This window comes from Galdieria sulphuraria, assembly GCF_000341285.1.
Source record: "Galdieria sulphuraria unplaced genomic scaffold scaf_52, whole genome shotgun sequence".
Classification (NCBI taxonomy): Eukaryota; Rhodophyta; class Bangiophyceae; order Galdieriales; family Galdieriaceae; genus Galdieria; species Galdieria sulphuraria.
In genome coordinates this window covers 55,622-70,715 of record NW_005178423.1, presented here as the reverse complement: position 1 = coordinate 70,715, position 15,094 = coordinate 55,622, and the positions used below count along the sequence as shown (strand labels likewise).

General features: G+C 37.4%; 5 protein-coding genes across 5 annotated transcripts; 2 read left to right on the top strand and 3 right to left on the bottom strand.

Annotated features, from left to right (window-relative positions):
* Positions 1 to 4: 4 nt before the first annotated feature.
* Positions 5 to 725, bottom strand: Gasu_52650 (U6 snRNA-associated Sm-like protein LSm1). Its single transcript, XM_005703626.1, has 2 exons — positions 330 to 725; positions 5 to 268 (listed from the first exon to the last, which is right to left on the bottom strand). Exons 1-2 carry the CDS (start codon positions 627 to 629, stop codon positions 107 to 109), a joined length of 462 nt encoding a protein of 153 aa, XP_005703683.1. The 5' UTR covers positions 630 to 725; the 3' UTR covers positions 5 to 106.
* A 19-nt stretch (positions 726 to 744) lies between these two features.
* Gasu_52640 (MFS transporter) lies at positions 745 to 2,345 on the bottom strand. Its single transcript, XM_005703625.1, has one exon. It carries the CDS (start codon positions 2,326 to 2,328, stop codon positions 781 to 783), a length of 1,548 nt encoding a protein of 515 aa, XP_005703682.1. The 5' UTR covers positions 2,329 to 2,345; the 3' UTR covers positions 745 to 780.
* Positions 2,346 to 2,422: 77 nt separating this feature from the next.
* Gasu_52630 (sirohydrochlorin cobaltochelatase-like protein) lies at positions 2,423 to 3,095 on the bottom strand. The gene has a single exon (XM_005703624.1). The coding sequence runs from the start codon at positions 3,069 to 3,071 to the stop codon at positions 2,535 to 2,537; it is 537 nt and encodes a 178-aa protein (XP_005703681.1). The 5' UTR covers positions 3,072 to 3,095; the 3' UTR covers positions 2,423 to 2,534.
* Positions 3,096 to 3,105: 10 nt separating this feature from the next.
* Positions 3,106 to 4,080, top strand: Gasu_52620 (transcription factor TIFY1). Its single transcript, XM_005703623.1, has one exon. The coding sequence runs from the start codon at positions 3,109 to 3,111 to the stop codon at positions 3,784 to 3,786; it is 678 nt and encodes a 225-aa protein (XP_005703680.1). The 5' UTR covers positions 3,106 to 3,108; the 3' UTR covers positions 3,787 to 4,080.
* A 75-nt stretch (positions 4,081 to 4,155) lies between these two features.
* On the top strand, positions 4,156 to 15,093 carry Gasu_52610 (uncharacterized protein). Its single transcript, XM_005703622.1, has 8 exons — positions 4,156 to 4,358; positions 4,412 to 4,476; positions 4,532 to 9,999; positions 10,058 to 12,373; positions 12,522 to 12,598; positions 12,650 to 12,832; positions 12,885 to 13,677; positions 13,729 to 15,093. Exons 1-8 carry the CDS (start codon positions 4,305 to 4,307, stop codon positions 15,006 to 15,008), a joined length of 10,236 nt encoding a protein of 3,411 aa, XP_005703679.1. The 5' UTR covers positions 4,156 to 4,304; the 3' UTR covers positions 15,009 to 15,093.
* The last annotated feature ends 1 nt before the right edge of the window (position 15,094 follows it).

Genomic DNA, 15,094 nt, shown 5'->3' with positions numbered 1-15,094 from the left:
TCAGTTTCTATCTTGGAATATTTTGTCTCTCAACCTGTAAAAACCCCAGTGAATGAGATATCTTTAGTTATCCAGCAATTGGGATAAGCAGACTATCAGTCGTCGTCTAAAAAAAGGCATCATCGTAGAAAGTCCATTCAACTCGTTCTGGCTGGCTATGCAAAAGTGCCTTTGTTGCTTGTCGTTTTCCTCGAATAGTCTTTTTGGTATCTTCCAAGGAAACCGTATGCAAATGGGATAGCCACTGACTTTCCTTTTCTCCATCCACCTAAGTTGCCATCCAGTAGAGTCAATCATAGCATACCGAAGATATTCTTGTGTCAACAAACCTCTCCTAATAGGGCAACGTTCTCTCCTCGAATGATAAATACTCCCAAAGGTTCGTCACAATAGGAATCGTTCAATACAAAGCGTTCAAAGGTATTTTCCAATACCAAATTCGCATATTGATCATAAGAACGAAGCAAACCGACTATATAGCGACCATCGCGTTGGAGTACAAGAATTTGTCGGTCGATATGTTCTACAAGACTTCCAGCCCCAGGTATGCCACAACCCGGTATTCCTTCTATCCAAGGACTATCCAAGTTGGAGTCTTTGGATATGGACCACTGAGACAAGTCATTCATGCCTTTCTATTTCGGTATCCAAAACGATCGTTGCACAATATAATCCAAAACAAACTGCACAAATTTCCTATCGATCTAAAAACAACACAATGTAATGAAAAAACGCTTTTCCTAGTAAAATATTGGATCTCTCTCTAAAAGGTATCATGAATCAATCCTCTGTAGCAATGGTTATAAAAGATGAACGACTTGATTGTTTTTGCGTTCTATGAAACATAAATCCAAATATAACTGCGGCCCCTCCATAGAAAATACCACAAATAATACAAGCAACTGTCAGGTTATATACACGAGAAACTATACCAAGTATAAGCGCCCCTCCTGAAAACAGCAATCTAGTGCCTAAAGAATAAACAGATCCCATTGTGGCACGACAAGAACTTGGAAGTAAATGATTCAGATGAGTTATAAACATAGGCTGATTAATACCCCGAACCATATTTAACAGACACCCAATCACAACTACCCAAGGAGAAATCCACAATCCAAGAGCAATAAAACAGGAAAGTAGCCAGAGACCCAAAATAGATTGAGTCAAAAACAAACCCAATTTTCGATAGAATATCGGAGAAAGATATGCGCCAAGTGCAACTGCAAAGTTTAAAACTGCCCAAGAAGGACCATATGCATCTAAAGACATATTGGCTCGTTCAAAAAGCAGCTGATAAAACCAAACAGCAGTATACGTAGCACAAGATACAAATATAGTGGAACACATTGCTTCAAAAACTTGTGACATTTGCAAAGTAGCAGCCACTAGAATCCATTGATGATGGAATAGTCGAAAACACTGACAACCAACAAAATCGAAAACTCTTCCATGGTCCATATCCAATCTGTCTTCACGACTCAAAACTTGATGATTGGAAACATCGATATTGTCTTCACTATTGCCTAAGGAAATTGACTCAAAATTATTTCCTTTTTGAAGAACTTCTTCAGTGGTATCTGAATCGTTCGGACTTTTCGAATGGAGAGGAATATATTCCTTCAAAGGGTCCATAGTTAAGTCTTCCGTATCAATCGGGTCACTTTCTCCAGCTCTATCCTCCAATTCAACCCCATCAGAAAGATGGCTTGGTTCATAAGATGGTGAAGGACTCTTCCAGTTTGGCTCAATCAAACCAAAGGTTACAAGGCAAGCCATAACAAAAGGAAGGGCAGTAGCAGAAACCGCCAAACGAACACTACCCCAAGTTGCCAAAAATCCACCAAGAATGGCACAAGAACCTTCTACTGTTTGTGAAACAAATACATTAGAAGACTCTCTGTCCAATGCTTCCGCTGAACGATTGAGTTCCGCAGCAGTTTCATACAAAATGGCAGTATCTGTACCAGACCACGCAGCGCTTCCTGCAGCAAGCAAGAATTCCGCAATACAACAAGTAACAAAGGAATGCGCACTTCCATAAACTACAAAAGCTGCAATTTTCAGAGCACACGCAATTACTAGAGTTTTCTTCCTTCCCAGAGTGTCCGAAGTTATTCCAGATGGAATTTCCAGTGACACTACTGAGATGGAATTAACTACTTGAAGAGTAAATATCTTTTGAACGTCAAGGCCGATATCACGAGACCAAAAGACGTTAAACACTGCTTGGCCTAAGAGTGCCATATTCAAAGCTCTTGCGATGGGAATGAGAACCAAGTTTCTTTTTAAACGTTTTTCTCTTTGTGCAATAGCAATGGAGTCTACCATGCCTTTTGCAAAGCAACGTTTGATGAGTAACAATAAGTCCAGTTCCAATTAGAAAAACATTTTGATGGTTGCCCTACTCAACTATTCTTTCTTTTCCTTCAGTATTGTGTTTACTTGGAAACAATCCATATCTACACTAAAAAGGCGGACACACTTATGTGATTGAAAAGTCAAAACACGAAATTCTAAGGTGACAGGAAAACTCTCTATTCGTATTTTCCTTCTTGAACAAAACCTGCCCTTTCCAATACAATATCTACCAACTTTTCGTGAACACCTAAAGGCTCCACAACTCGACAAGTCACATTATGAAATTGACTGCTACAATTTTTGGCCATTTCTGGAATGTCAACTGTTGAATGTCTTCCAGGAAACAAGAAAAAAGGACAGACGGTGATGCTCCTTGCATTGTTTTCGACACAACGCATAAAAGCCTCCATCAAATCAGGTTTAGCCAACTCCATATGAGCAAAGGTAACAAATACAGTAGGACAACGCTTGGCAACCAACGAAGCTACTTTGGCCAATTGATCATTTGCTTCAGGAAGCTTACTGCCGTGGTCAATCAGTATGAGAGCTCGTTGACAAGTAAGCCCTGTTAAGTTCTGAATAAAAGAAAAAGTTTGACTTTGTTGTTTGAAACGTTTCCAATTATTTCCAGACTTACAGATTCCTCTGTTACAAAAGTAACTTTTCCTCTCATGCTGATAACTCTGTAACTCCACAAAATGAAAATTCAACATTCCTTGGTTGACTCTAAGAATGGATCGCGATGCTTTGATGTCCGTTCCTCGAGAAACATTATCCAGACTAGAAAAGTTTTTAGAAAGTGAACCTGAGGGGTTTCCAGAGTTTCCACAAGAGACAAGAGATGATTATGAAGAAGAAACTGCGTCACTGACACCTATCGTATCCATATTGGGTGAGGTAAGAGACAGTTCTCAGAATATTTGTAAACTGGCAGTGGAGTGGAGATATCTGCATCCTCAAAAAGGACAAAAGATAACGTTAGAAGACGAAGATTATGTTCGTAGTTTAGTTCCAGAAGTTTTCGCGGCATATCTCTTGAAGAGAAGAAAGCCTGTTCTGGAAGCGGAAGCGGTATGGAATACATTACCATCGGAAGACGAAATATCTGATAAAGAAGAATTCGTTGAAGATAAAGTTGTTGAAGAGTTTGAAGAAATGGATGGCGGTTCTCCTAATTTAGAAGCAGACAGCAGTTGTTTGGAGTCTGAAGAGAGTTCATATTCACCTTCTGAAGTTTCCAACTCACGTAGAACCCATGTCAAAAGAAGTTCTCACAAAGTTTCGGTGAAAAATAAGGAATGTATGGACCACTGCACTTACTGTGGAAAGTCGAAAGAAGAAACTCCTATGATGAGAAGAGGACCTAGCGGCAAGACAGAACTATGCAACGCGTGTGGACTACGATTTGCCAAATATGGCAAACTTTGAAGAGATATTTATAGAATACTAACTTGGGGTTGAATGAAGAAGAAATGGTGGACTTGTGTATAGGTCTATAGAGAGTATATACAGAAGTACATCGATTGGTAGAAAATATTTTTATCATTGGTCTTGTTGTTCATTTGTGATTAGAGTGGTGTAGGATTCGGTAGGAAAGATTTAGATGAGTTGCTTTGATTTTTTTGAAGGATATGTATGTAGCGCCGCACTATTTGAATCATTTATGTAGAATCTCGATATTGATGAATAAATGAATCTCCTTCCCTAGTTTAGAAACTATTTGGAAGATACTGTTGTAGATATAGAAGAATTCAAGTACAGAGTACCTCATAGTCTAAACAACTGAGAATATCGAGAGCAATTGTTGTTGTTTTGGTTATACTTGAAGCGATATTTAGGGTTTATTAAATTCATGATATAATACGTTGAAGGTTTATAAAGAGGAATGAATAAGAACGGACGGTGACCAAGTCGGAGCAATTTGGGAATTATTTCCCATTGGAAATATGTCGACGAAAGTTCTCAACGTATTAGAGAACAGAGGCAGCAAAAAATACAAGGTAAGTTGACTGATTATGCACTTAGTCTTTGGAAAATGACTCAAAAAATGTAGTTTCTGAAGAAAAAGGATAGATTGAACCTGGTAAACATTGGAGAATATAGACCTTGGACAGAACCGTAAGTCATTCTTGCACATTTCGCATAAAGTCTATGGACTCAAAGTTATCTTAAGGGTCCGTCAAGAAAAACTTAAAAAACCAAATTTTACTTTCTTCAGAGAGGCTTTGGACTATTGGTCAGAACTGGACGTTTCTGCAGACTTTGTCAGTTTTCGGCAGAAGACAAACCTCTATGGTCATTCTTTATCACTATTGTTAGCGAAACGTAGACGTACTGTGAAACTTTTGTTGAATAGATTACGTAAGAGACCGAGAACTATTGCATTTCAGAGTCTATGTGGTTGTCTTCTTGCTTTTGTGAGAGATATCAGACACCGCTTCGTGGAGTATATTCCTGTAACTTGGAAGGTTTTATCGGAATTTATGGACTTTGAAAGCGAAGAAATAATGTCTTGTATATTCTCTACATTGAATAGCCTCGGAAAAATCTTATGGGAACCCATGTTGAAGCAGTTTCCGAAGACTTGGAATCTCTGGAAGCCCTTCATTGTACACAAGACAAGTCAAGTCAGAGTGTTGGCTGCTCAGTGTTTTGGTTTTGTCCTTAGAAAAGGAATTGTGGAAGATATGCTCCCGAATATGATAACTCAAATATTCCAAGAAGTAACAGTTCCTTCCCTAGAGTCTATTAAATGCAGAGAAATGCTTCAACGTACTGTCGATGGAGTTTGTGAGAGTTTTATACAAATCTTAGTATCACCTATCGGAAAGCAATTGTTATCAAAGTCTGACTTGGTTTTGAAGACATTACTACAACAAGCATTCATGGACAACGAATGTTTTGCTTGTTCTGGGTTTTTTGTTTTGCAGCAATTGTTTGTAAAGATTTTGAAGCAAATTCCCTATTCAGGAACGCAGTGGTTGTTCGTGCATTTATTAGACTTTTTGAAGTATGACTTACTTTCCAATGAGGTAGTTATAGTGAATAATATAGAAAACAAGTCTTCATGTCGCTTTCCTTACTTTTTGTCTATATGTTTGATGGGCTTTTGTTGTTTGAATGACTTTTCCCATGTCATTACTATCGATAACATTTGGAATGCTTTTCAATCGATACTTCAAATGACGGACATCATCACTGAAAGCTATGTCATGGATGCTTTTTCTTATTCTTGTCTATTTTATTCTTTGGAAAATTTGCTGTTACTTTTGGCAAACGAGGATGCATCTCAGTTGAACATTCTTTGGAGTCAGTTGATGGAACAGTATATTCGAAATGCATACTTTCCTCTTTTTCTGAAGAGAATGATTGTATCTATATCTTATCATTCGAAGCTTATCAATATTTTTTGCCATAATAGTTTATATTTATATTGGGAACGATTCAAAGTTTGTCCAGAGAATGAACTTTATTGGCAAGTTCTTTTGGCTCTTTGTAAACAACATGTAGAGATTGACGTTGGTATCGACGTGATTCAACAGCTCTTTACATCTGCGTTATCCTATCTTTCCAATCATACAAGTGAAATGTCATTGTTTAGGTCGTTGCTTGACATTTGTTGTGAGATACGAAATGACAGAATGTTGAGAGAATGGGAATCGTTTCTTGAGAAGTATTATTTAAAGAATGGACAAGTAGACTCCTCTTCGAAATGGTTAATGTCACGAGTATGTTCAAAAATGCTGATTTCCGGTTGTTCTTTGAGTAGTTGGTTTCATGAATGGATTCAAGAGCTGGTTTTCCTAGAAGATGAAGTAGAGATGCAAGTCCTACGAGCATCTTTGATTTCCCTACAGACACATGGTGTATTATGCAAGAAAACAAGAGTTTCTTTCAACTTGAAGGAAATTGCTCCCAATCATTTGTTAAAGTGCCTACTATTTGCTTCTATCAAGAAACGACAAGTGGTTTTGGAATTGTTGTCAACTATTGGCAAGTGGGTTGAATGGAAGGATTGTTCCGTGTTCGAGTTGATTTTTGCTGTTGAGAATGTACCAAAGATTCCAACATATGTTTCAGAGTCACTTCTAAAAACTCAACGTGTCATTGACTATTTGCAATATCAAAGAAAAGGATTGACCTCTATTGCAGATAGTTCACCCGTTATGTACGTATTGTGTTTTGAAACTCTGACGTGGTTACGATGTGAATTATCACCTGTGCAACCAAATATTTACGAAATATGGAAACACTTGTGTAGACTGTGTCCGAATGCGGTGTTGTTTGCAGTGAAACAAGTATTGTCGATGGATTTGTCACAAATAACGAAGGAACCCCGGACATTAGAGGAACATATATCTTCAGTCATGTGTACCGAACATTCGCAAATACAAAACGCCATTTTTCAATGGATTCAATTGAACCAGAAGCATTTCAAGTCTTTCATATTCTATTATGAAGCCTTAAAAAGTCTCCTTGAGAATGGCCAAAATTCGAACGATTCTAAAGTAATGGAGTTTTCAGATATAATAGAAAGTGAATGCAAGGAAAAAGATTGGTTAGATGAAAGAATGAATTTTAATTCTTGGCATATTCAATTGTTGAAAGCAATAGAAGCAACGCTTCCTGATAGCGAAATCATCGCATTGCATCTTTTGAAGAGTTTTTTTATGATTGTGGTTGGCAGAAATGCTGCTAAGAACGCTTTCGCAGAATGGAGTTTCAAGTTGATGGAACGCTATTTATCGCTTTTCTTGTGTTGTCATAAGGAACAACATCGTTTGACAACATTTGCAGAATGGGTAAAAGACAATTATCAAGCCATTGAAGACCGACTCTTATCAGTAATTGTAAGTGGTAAAGGTAATACTCAACAATTGGCATTATCATGTCAAGTTCGTTGTATGCAGCCTTTTTTGTCATCATATGAAACTTGGTTAATTCGTTTGCAAAGTTCAAAGCATTTTAAGGACGTTTATACTCATTTCTTTGCGGCATTATTTCAGAATGTGAGCATTCAGATGCTGGGAACATCGGAAAGTTCGTTATCCATTCAAACCTCACATTTAGTGGAAATCAAAAAGTTGGTTCTTCAGATATTACTTGGAAAGTTGAATGATATTACTGAAAAAGCTAAACTTGAAACCAATGTTTTGACCTTACTTTCAGGGTTTAGAGAACCTGACGATGTGAACCTTCTTTGGCGTTTGTTATGGCAACCTTTATTAGATTGTATGGGTCTTGACCAAGTAGAGGAGGTACTCGAGCGCATAGATGATATTCCTTGGAATGATAAACTTCGTTTCAGTATTTGTTTGGAGAAAATACAGAAAGCCATTCCTCTTTCTTTATTTGCGCTGAACATGCGAGAAACTTTGCAAAGGTGGTGCATTGGTTGTTTATACCGTACTCAAGATGGAAATGTCTTTATGGAGAGTAACAAAGGAATTAGACATCAACTTCGGTCAGTCAGTCTCTATCTCTTATCTTCTATCATAGACTCTTCCTTGCCTCTTTCAGAGTTCATGATTTCCAATATCTTTGACTGGTTAAGAAACATGCGTTCTACGTTGGAAGCATATCGACCAAATGACGGTCAAACACCAGCAATGTTAATAGCTCTGGATAAGATTACCTCTTGTGAACCTCTTACCTTTAGAATTATGGAAAATCAACATCTCTGTGAATGTTGTATTGAATTGATGCTCAAATTTATTCGTTATTACCGTCAAAATGAAGATACATTATTCTACTGTGTGTCTATTTGGAAGCATTTATTTAGTGTCGCTCAAGACAACAACATTTGTTTGAGTTGTTTGGAAGGAAAATCCAAGCGAGAAGAGATATGGCTATCCTTGACAAACAACATTTTTCGTATTTGGGATACAATTAAGCGTCCTGGTAAAAGTCATTCGAGGAAGCTTCAGTCGCTGGATGCTCTGTTGGAAATGATGCTTCAATTTGATTATCATCAAAGCGTCACTACAGGAATAGATAAACAACTCCAAAGTCCTTTTGAAAAATTGTTAAAGCACATAGTTTCCACTCTTGGAAATATTCATTATTGGAAACATGCATCTCATGTGGCAGAAAAAAGCAAAGACTTGATGGCTTTATACATTCAAAGAATGGATGGTCAGAAGTGGCTTTCACATTTAATTTGTTCAAAACTGGCATATATTCTTTTCGAATTGAATACCGTCATTCTAGAAGATCACTGTGTTATTGAGAAGGTGGATCAGATGTTACTTGAATTGTGCAAGTGTCTTGCCGAGAAATTATCAGAAAGTTGGCTAAATGTTGTTTCGGAACATTTGCCTGATATGTTGTGTATCGTAAATGAAAATGGCAAAGATTGTATAGAGATAGAACGAAGAGTCAATGCTTTGGAAGTCGTTGTATCCAATTTAGAGTCATTGCTCGATCTAACAACAGAACATAGTGTTGAAGGATTGTTTGTTTCTAATGAAAGAGATTGTCCTCCTAGTTACATACCTTTGCTATTGCTTAGTTACGCATGCTTCAGAAACATAGTTTTAGAGGACCTTAGTTTATGCATTTTGGCTGGAAGAGGTTTGAAAGCAGTAGGAAGATTTCTCATTTCACAACTTGCAAAGAATGTAAGCGATTCTTCGATGCAATATGACATTGTGTTGCAACAACTAGTAGAGTCATGTAACGTGTTGTTGTTTTCACATTCCTCTTTTGGCATACAACGGGTATTGTTTATGACTATTGGTACTTGGGTATACACTTGGTACTCTATTTGTAGTGATTCAAGCCGTCGAACTATTCAGATACCTTGTTTAGAATGCTTCTTTCCGATGATATCCTCTAGTTTAAGCAATATAGAAGAAAGTTGGTTTGCCAATATGGTCCATTTACAATTACATCGTCGTTGTCGTGCGTGTTTAGAAATCAGTCGCAAAGTGGACGTTTGTCAACCTTTTGCTAATATACTCATGAAATTTGCTATTTCATGGACATTTCAAAGATGTTTGGAATCCATCAATGCAACTAGAAATGGAACAATGGAGCGTTGGTATCAAGTAATGAGTATATTGGTCGATACGAGTGTCCAAAAGATGGCGTGGCAAGATTACAAACATTTTTTGGAAAGAATACTAAAGAAATGGATTCATATGAAGAATTGTATGCATCCAACTTCTAAGAAGGAGTGGAATCTATGGATAAAACTTGGCGAGATTTTCATTTCTTCGTTACCAAAATGGATAGAATTGGAGAATAAGAACAGAAAAGAATTATACTTGGGAAGGGATACGAACGACGATGGAGATATTCATGAGTCACAGCAATCAGGAGTTGTTTATGATCCTTATCAAAATTATATGGAAGAGAGGTTGATTCCTCTGATTGCTCGAGTCTTGAAAGAACTTAGCTACTCCTCAATCTCTATTGAAGAGAAGAAATATAGCCGTATCACTCCACAGTTTGCCGATCTTCTCATTCGTGCTTTGCATAGTTTAGATGATTCTCAACGAGAAAAATATGTCAATGAGATTATACGCTATTTGACCAGTCAGATACGTTCCAAGTCTCAGAGACAAAGAGAGTTGGCAAGAAATTGTTTTTGTACAATGTTGAAGCATTGGGGAGTTTCTTATATGCGTCGTATTTATGGTAAGAAAGTTATTTTGTCGTTCTCTTTTTTCAAAGCTTAAGATTGTTGCTCGAATAGATGCAACGAAGGCCACTTGTCAGGATGGATTCCGTGTTTATGTATTGCGTTACTCTATTTTTTATTATGTCAAATGTCTAGCTGAGAATAATATGATCATCCAAGATGCTGATTTGGTTAGAGAATGGATGAATATCTTTCAAGAGGAAATTTCTAGTCTCGTGGATGATCAAGAAAATAGAATTCCCTATCAAGAGTGTAAAGAAGTCTCCTCATTTTATATTCATGATGCTTTAACTCTATTGGCGAAGATTGCACAAGGAAAGGAATCGTGGGATTTATGGAAGTACTTTTTGACGAGTTGTTGTCGATTGAATGGAGTAAAAAATCCTTCCAGGAAGAAACAACTTGTGCGCAATTTCTTTCCGCATTTGGTAAAAAGTTTATTATCTTGTCCTGATTTGAATCAAGCTCTTTGGTTTGTATATGCTCTCATGAAGGAAAAGCAGCCGTTGACGGGAAAAGATGGACAAAAAGAAGAAAAATTATCTTTGGAAGAGTCGTCTATTCTCCTATTGGAATTTGCGTTACAATTACTTTATCGTCTACTGAAGCGTTTGAATAGCCAAGTGAACCCAACTCAATATGAGGATGTATTGAAGACATTCTTTCCAATGGTCAATCAGTTGTTTCGTACCAAAAACGAATTTCTTTGTAGCTACAGTTTGAGAGTCATTCAGTTGTTATGGAAAGTAACTGCTCTTCCTCGTACACCAAAACACTGGAATGATATCTTTCAATATGCTTCCAGTCTTTTATCAAATGTCAGTCGGTTGGATGGAACAGGTTCCTCAAGCAATGGTGCTTTGGTACATGCTGCTATTCGAACTTTGTCAACTATCATTACTAAGTTACCTGCAAATGGTCACAAGAACAAATCTTGGCAAGAAGAGTATATCATTCCTCTAATAAGAATTATGCAACAGATATTTTCTAGTGTTTCAGTAGATTGGATGCCTTCACTGTTGCATTTGATACGTGTCTTTGTGAAACATCGTTTGGGCTTTCGTGCTCCTGAAATGTTTTCACTGATGAACACACTTTCACAAATGGCAATACAGAGTTCTGAAAAGGCAGTTCGTGAAGCTATCGTGTCTATATGGATCGATTTCATTTTACATTATCCAATTCCTGAAAGTGTTTTCCATGAATATGTTCAATATTTTGTCAGCAATTTACAGTATCCTTACTCCTTTGGAAGACAAGCATCGGCAAATATTCTATCCAAGTGGTTACTAGAATCTTCCACTTCTCCTATTTGGAAAGAAAAGGAAATCTCCCTCTTTGTTGCGACAAGTGCTCAAAAGGCCAATGAGGAAGATTTGCAGGTTAGACAAACTTTTTCCAATTTGCTAATCACCCTATTTTCTTGTATGGATGAACAAAGAAGAGTCTATGTATTGGAAATGATAGAAGAATGGTCATCCAATGAAAAGAAGGAGTTGCAGTTGTTTGCCATTGTCGTTGTCGAATGTCTTTGTGATATTTCCAATTTGAGAAAGTCAGAGTTGGCCCTACTGTTGAAAATAAGTGGAAAGTGTTTGCAATCGATGAGTCTCCAATTCTCAAGTTTGGAAGCTACTGACGTCCATTTTGCATTTGGAGCATTGTTGTCTTGTTTGGAACGAATTTTGAAGCATCGACCAGATTGGATAGTACGAGAGTCTTTTTTAGATATTTATAAGTGCATGTGGCAATATGAATTGTTTGCAACGAATACTTTGTCAGTTCGTAGAAAATTGGATAGTCTTATTGCAAGTTTGTCATTGTCGCTTGAGACACTGAATGGAGTACTGGAACGAAAAGCTGAGCATTTATTGCTACTAAATGCTGAAGATACTTTCTTGGCAACTTTATTGAATTGTTGTATTGACCATCTGAGTGTAGATCCTTTGGCAGACGATACTGCAAAACTTTTATCAGAAAATATTAACCGACTGCTCAATTGGATGGAGAAGTTTCGTTCGAATGATATTCGAAAGTCCACCGTGGAACATATAAGTCTCGATTGTTTGATGAAATTGTCCAAAATTGCTTCAGGTCCTAACCTACCTAGTGATACATTCGGAACTTTTCGACGTCAAATTGCTTTAGAACTTGTAAGGGACAGATTGAAAGTGGCTCATTCAATATGGTCCACCAATGTGAGCACGGAAGAATCCTATGCAAGACCTCTTATCAGGTTAATGCTTCGTTGTTGGAGAGATTTCGGTGAACCACAAAGGCAACAACTGAATCGGAAGAGGAAAAAGAAATCTTTGAAAACGAGCCTGGATGAAACGGAAACAATTCAACTTGTATTACAGGATATTGAATGTTTGTTGTCTTCCAGAATGTCTTCCAGTTATCACACATTGTTAAATAATATGCGAGAAGAATACATACAAAGAAGAAAAGCAAGAAAATTGAAAAAATAAATTTATATTCGGTTTTGTCATTAATTGAATGAGCAGTACTATCGAAGCCTTAAGAAGGCAGTTGCAACAAGTGCAACTGGGCAAAGTAAACAAGTCACTTTCTGAACGCAACTGCATAGAGCTTGTAAGTATTCGTTTTGTTTGACTATTTTGCTTTGTCAAATATTGCGGTTAGGTTTCTAAATTGGTTGAAAGAGGACTAGTGCAAGTGTTGTATACACAAGATGGAAGAGAGTACGTGACTTTTGAAAGATTGCAAGAAGAGGTGCTCGAAGAACTTAAGTTTCACGGGGGAAGACTGAATCTCATGGACCTTATTTCTTTATTGGGTGTTGATCTACCTTATATTGAAAGCGCTGTAAGAACCTTATCCTGTTTCTTTGTTGAAGCTTATGGCCTTTTTTTGTCAGACTGAGAGAATTTTAAAGAGGGATAACACACTTCGACTTGAACAAGGAGTTCTTTACAGTCAGACATACTTTGTTAGTGTTGCCCAAGAAGTAGAAGAGCTTCTTCAAACCATGAATTTTACAACTATTGCAGATTTATCTTCAAGGTTTGATTTGAGGATGGATATGATGAGCGAAATAGTACACAAGTATTTGGATACTATTATTCATGGCAAAATTGAGAAAAACATTATTTACAATACTGGATATGTTCGACAGTTGGAAGCAACAGTATTTGGAACTTTGAAAGCTGCTTGTTTACCTGTTTCATTACATCATTTGGCAAAGAGAATACATTCAAGTGTGGAATGGATAAGAGAGAATGCGGAGGTTTGGTGTGTACAAAAGAAGTTGGAAGGATTTTTGCAGGGAAATGGTGAAAATACCTTATTTGTCCCTAATTTCTTTGATAGGAAACGATTTCAGATCATCGAAGAGAATTATTCACGTAATCGATATGTCGATTATCGTTTTCTCAAATTATTTTACATTCAGGAACCCCAGAAATATTGCCAAGAGCATTTTGGTGATGGTTTTCTGATTTCAAGTTGTGCTGTTCATCCAGAAATGCTGTCTTTTTTAGAGTCATCTTCTTTAGATGCTATAAGAAATGGCCATTGGTTGGACTGGAATCTTATATTACCGATACATTGGAAAACAGAAGATCGCCAGATTCTGTTCTCCTTAACGTCGGAGCTGAAAGCTTGTTGCCTTTTTGAACCTTCAGAGCAACTTAATCTATTAAGAACAAAAGGTTGGTTACACAATTGTTTTTCATTTCTTATTTGAATGAGAATGCCTATAGGTGAAGACAACAATGAAAGTGGTGTGGGACTCGTGATACGTTGGAGATGGATATTTAGTATTCAGCTGATACGAAAGTTTTATAAGCTCTTTTATGATTGGAGTATGAAAGAAGCCTCAAGTTCATTGAGTGAGGAAAATATGCTGGCTTCCGATGAGTTGTACAAGTTGAATGCCGAAACACAGTTACAGCAGAGCAAGAAGAAGAGAAAGGGGAAAACAAAGAAGGAAACTGTAGAAGATAGGTCAACCAATGAGACAGTGATTTCCAAACTGAGTTTTTCACTGGAGCACTGTTTGCACTCGCTGCGACAATACTCAGAGGTGGAACCAATTTTTGAGTTCGATGCTTTGGGAAATACAAGTGAGGAAGACTTATTGCGAATTTTGGTGGAAGACATATTTTCTAAAGCCTGGGAGGAGATACGAAGAGATGTCATTCGAGAGGCTAGAGAACATCTCATACTTGAAACTAAGACAAAGGATGAAAAGCTTCGCTCAGAATTGGTGAAGCTTTTGCGGCGACTTTATTTCTATTCTCGGAATCTGAAGAAATTCTCGGATCAAATTGTCGAAGAAGAAGAAAGAGACGTTCTTGAACAGGTTGATAGCTACATTTGTCGCACCTTGGGTACCGAAGTTTTGGAAGCAACTGTGACCTATCTAGGTTTTACTTTAGGCTTTAGAATTGAAGGACAAACTATTTCGTCAAAGGAATGGAGAAAAATGCTTGAGAAACTTCCTCCATATATGCAAGAATCTGTAAAAAAGTTGGAAGCAATTTTTCGAAATGAGAACAAACAGAACAAGTTGGAGTCATTTCGCTTGGCAGCTTGGTTACTGGAATTCTATGATAGATTTAAGAATTCAGAGGTTCCAGTGGTGCCGAGCTTGTCCTCGCAGGAAACAGAACATCTTCGACACGAAGAATTTCAGGAAATGAAGACTGCTTTGGAAAATGCAATGGAAGCACCAGATATCCTCTCTAAAGCCTTGAGGATTATGTTGGTGAAGCATTTCGATGTTTTTATAATCTTTCCAGGAAAGAGTATTCCAAAACTTGTAAAAATTGTTGAAGCGAGACTACAGTCATCTCTTAACAACCAATTACAAAAAGTCTTGTTACGACTTCATGAAATTGCGGTGGATAGTTTGCGTGCAAAGACGGTAAAAGACACAAAAGAACGACAAACACAGAGTGATATAAACTCAGAGGAAGCCATGTCAGTCATCGAAGAATTCAAAACCTTGTTAAATGATGAACACTATTTAAAAGAGTGAGCTTGCTACTGATGACCAACTGGAAGCGGAATGAATGATTAACTGCATGGCAGACTTTATATGTTATAAAGAACACAAGCCGCGTA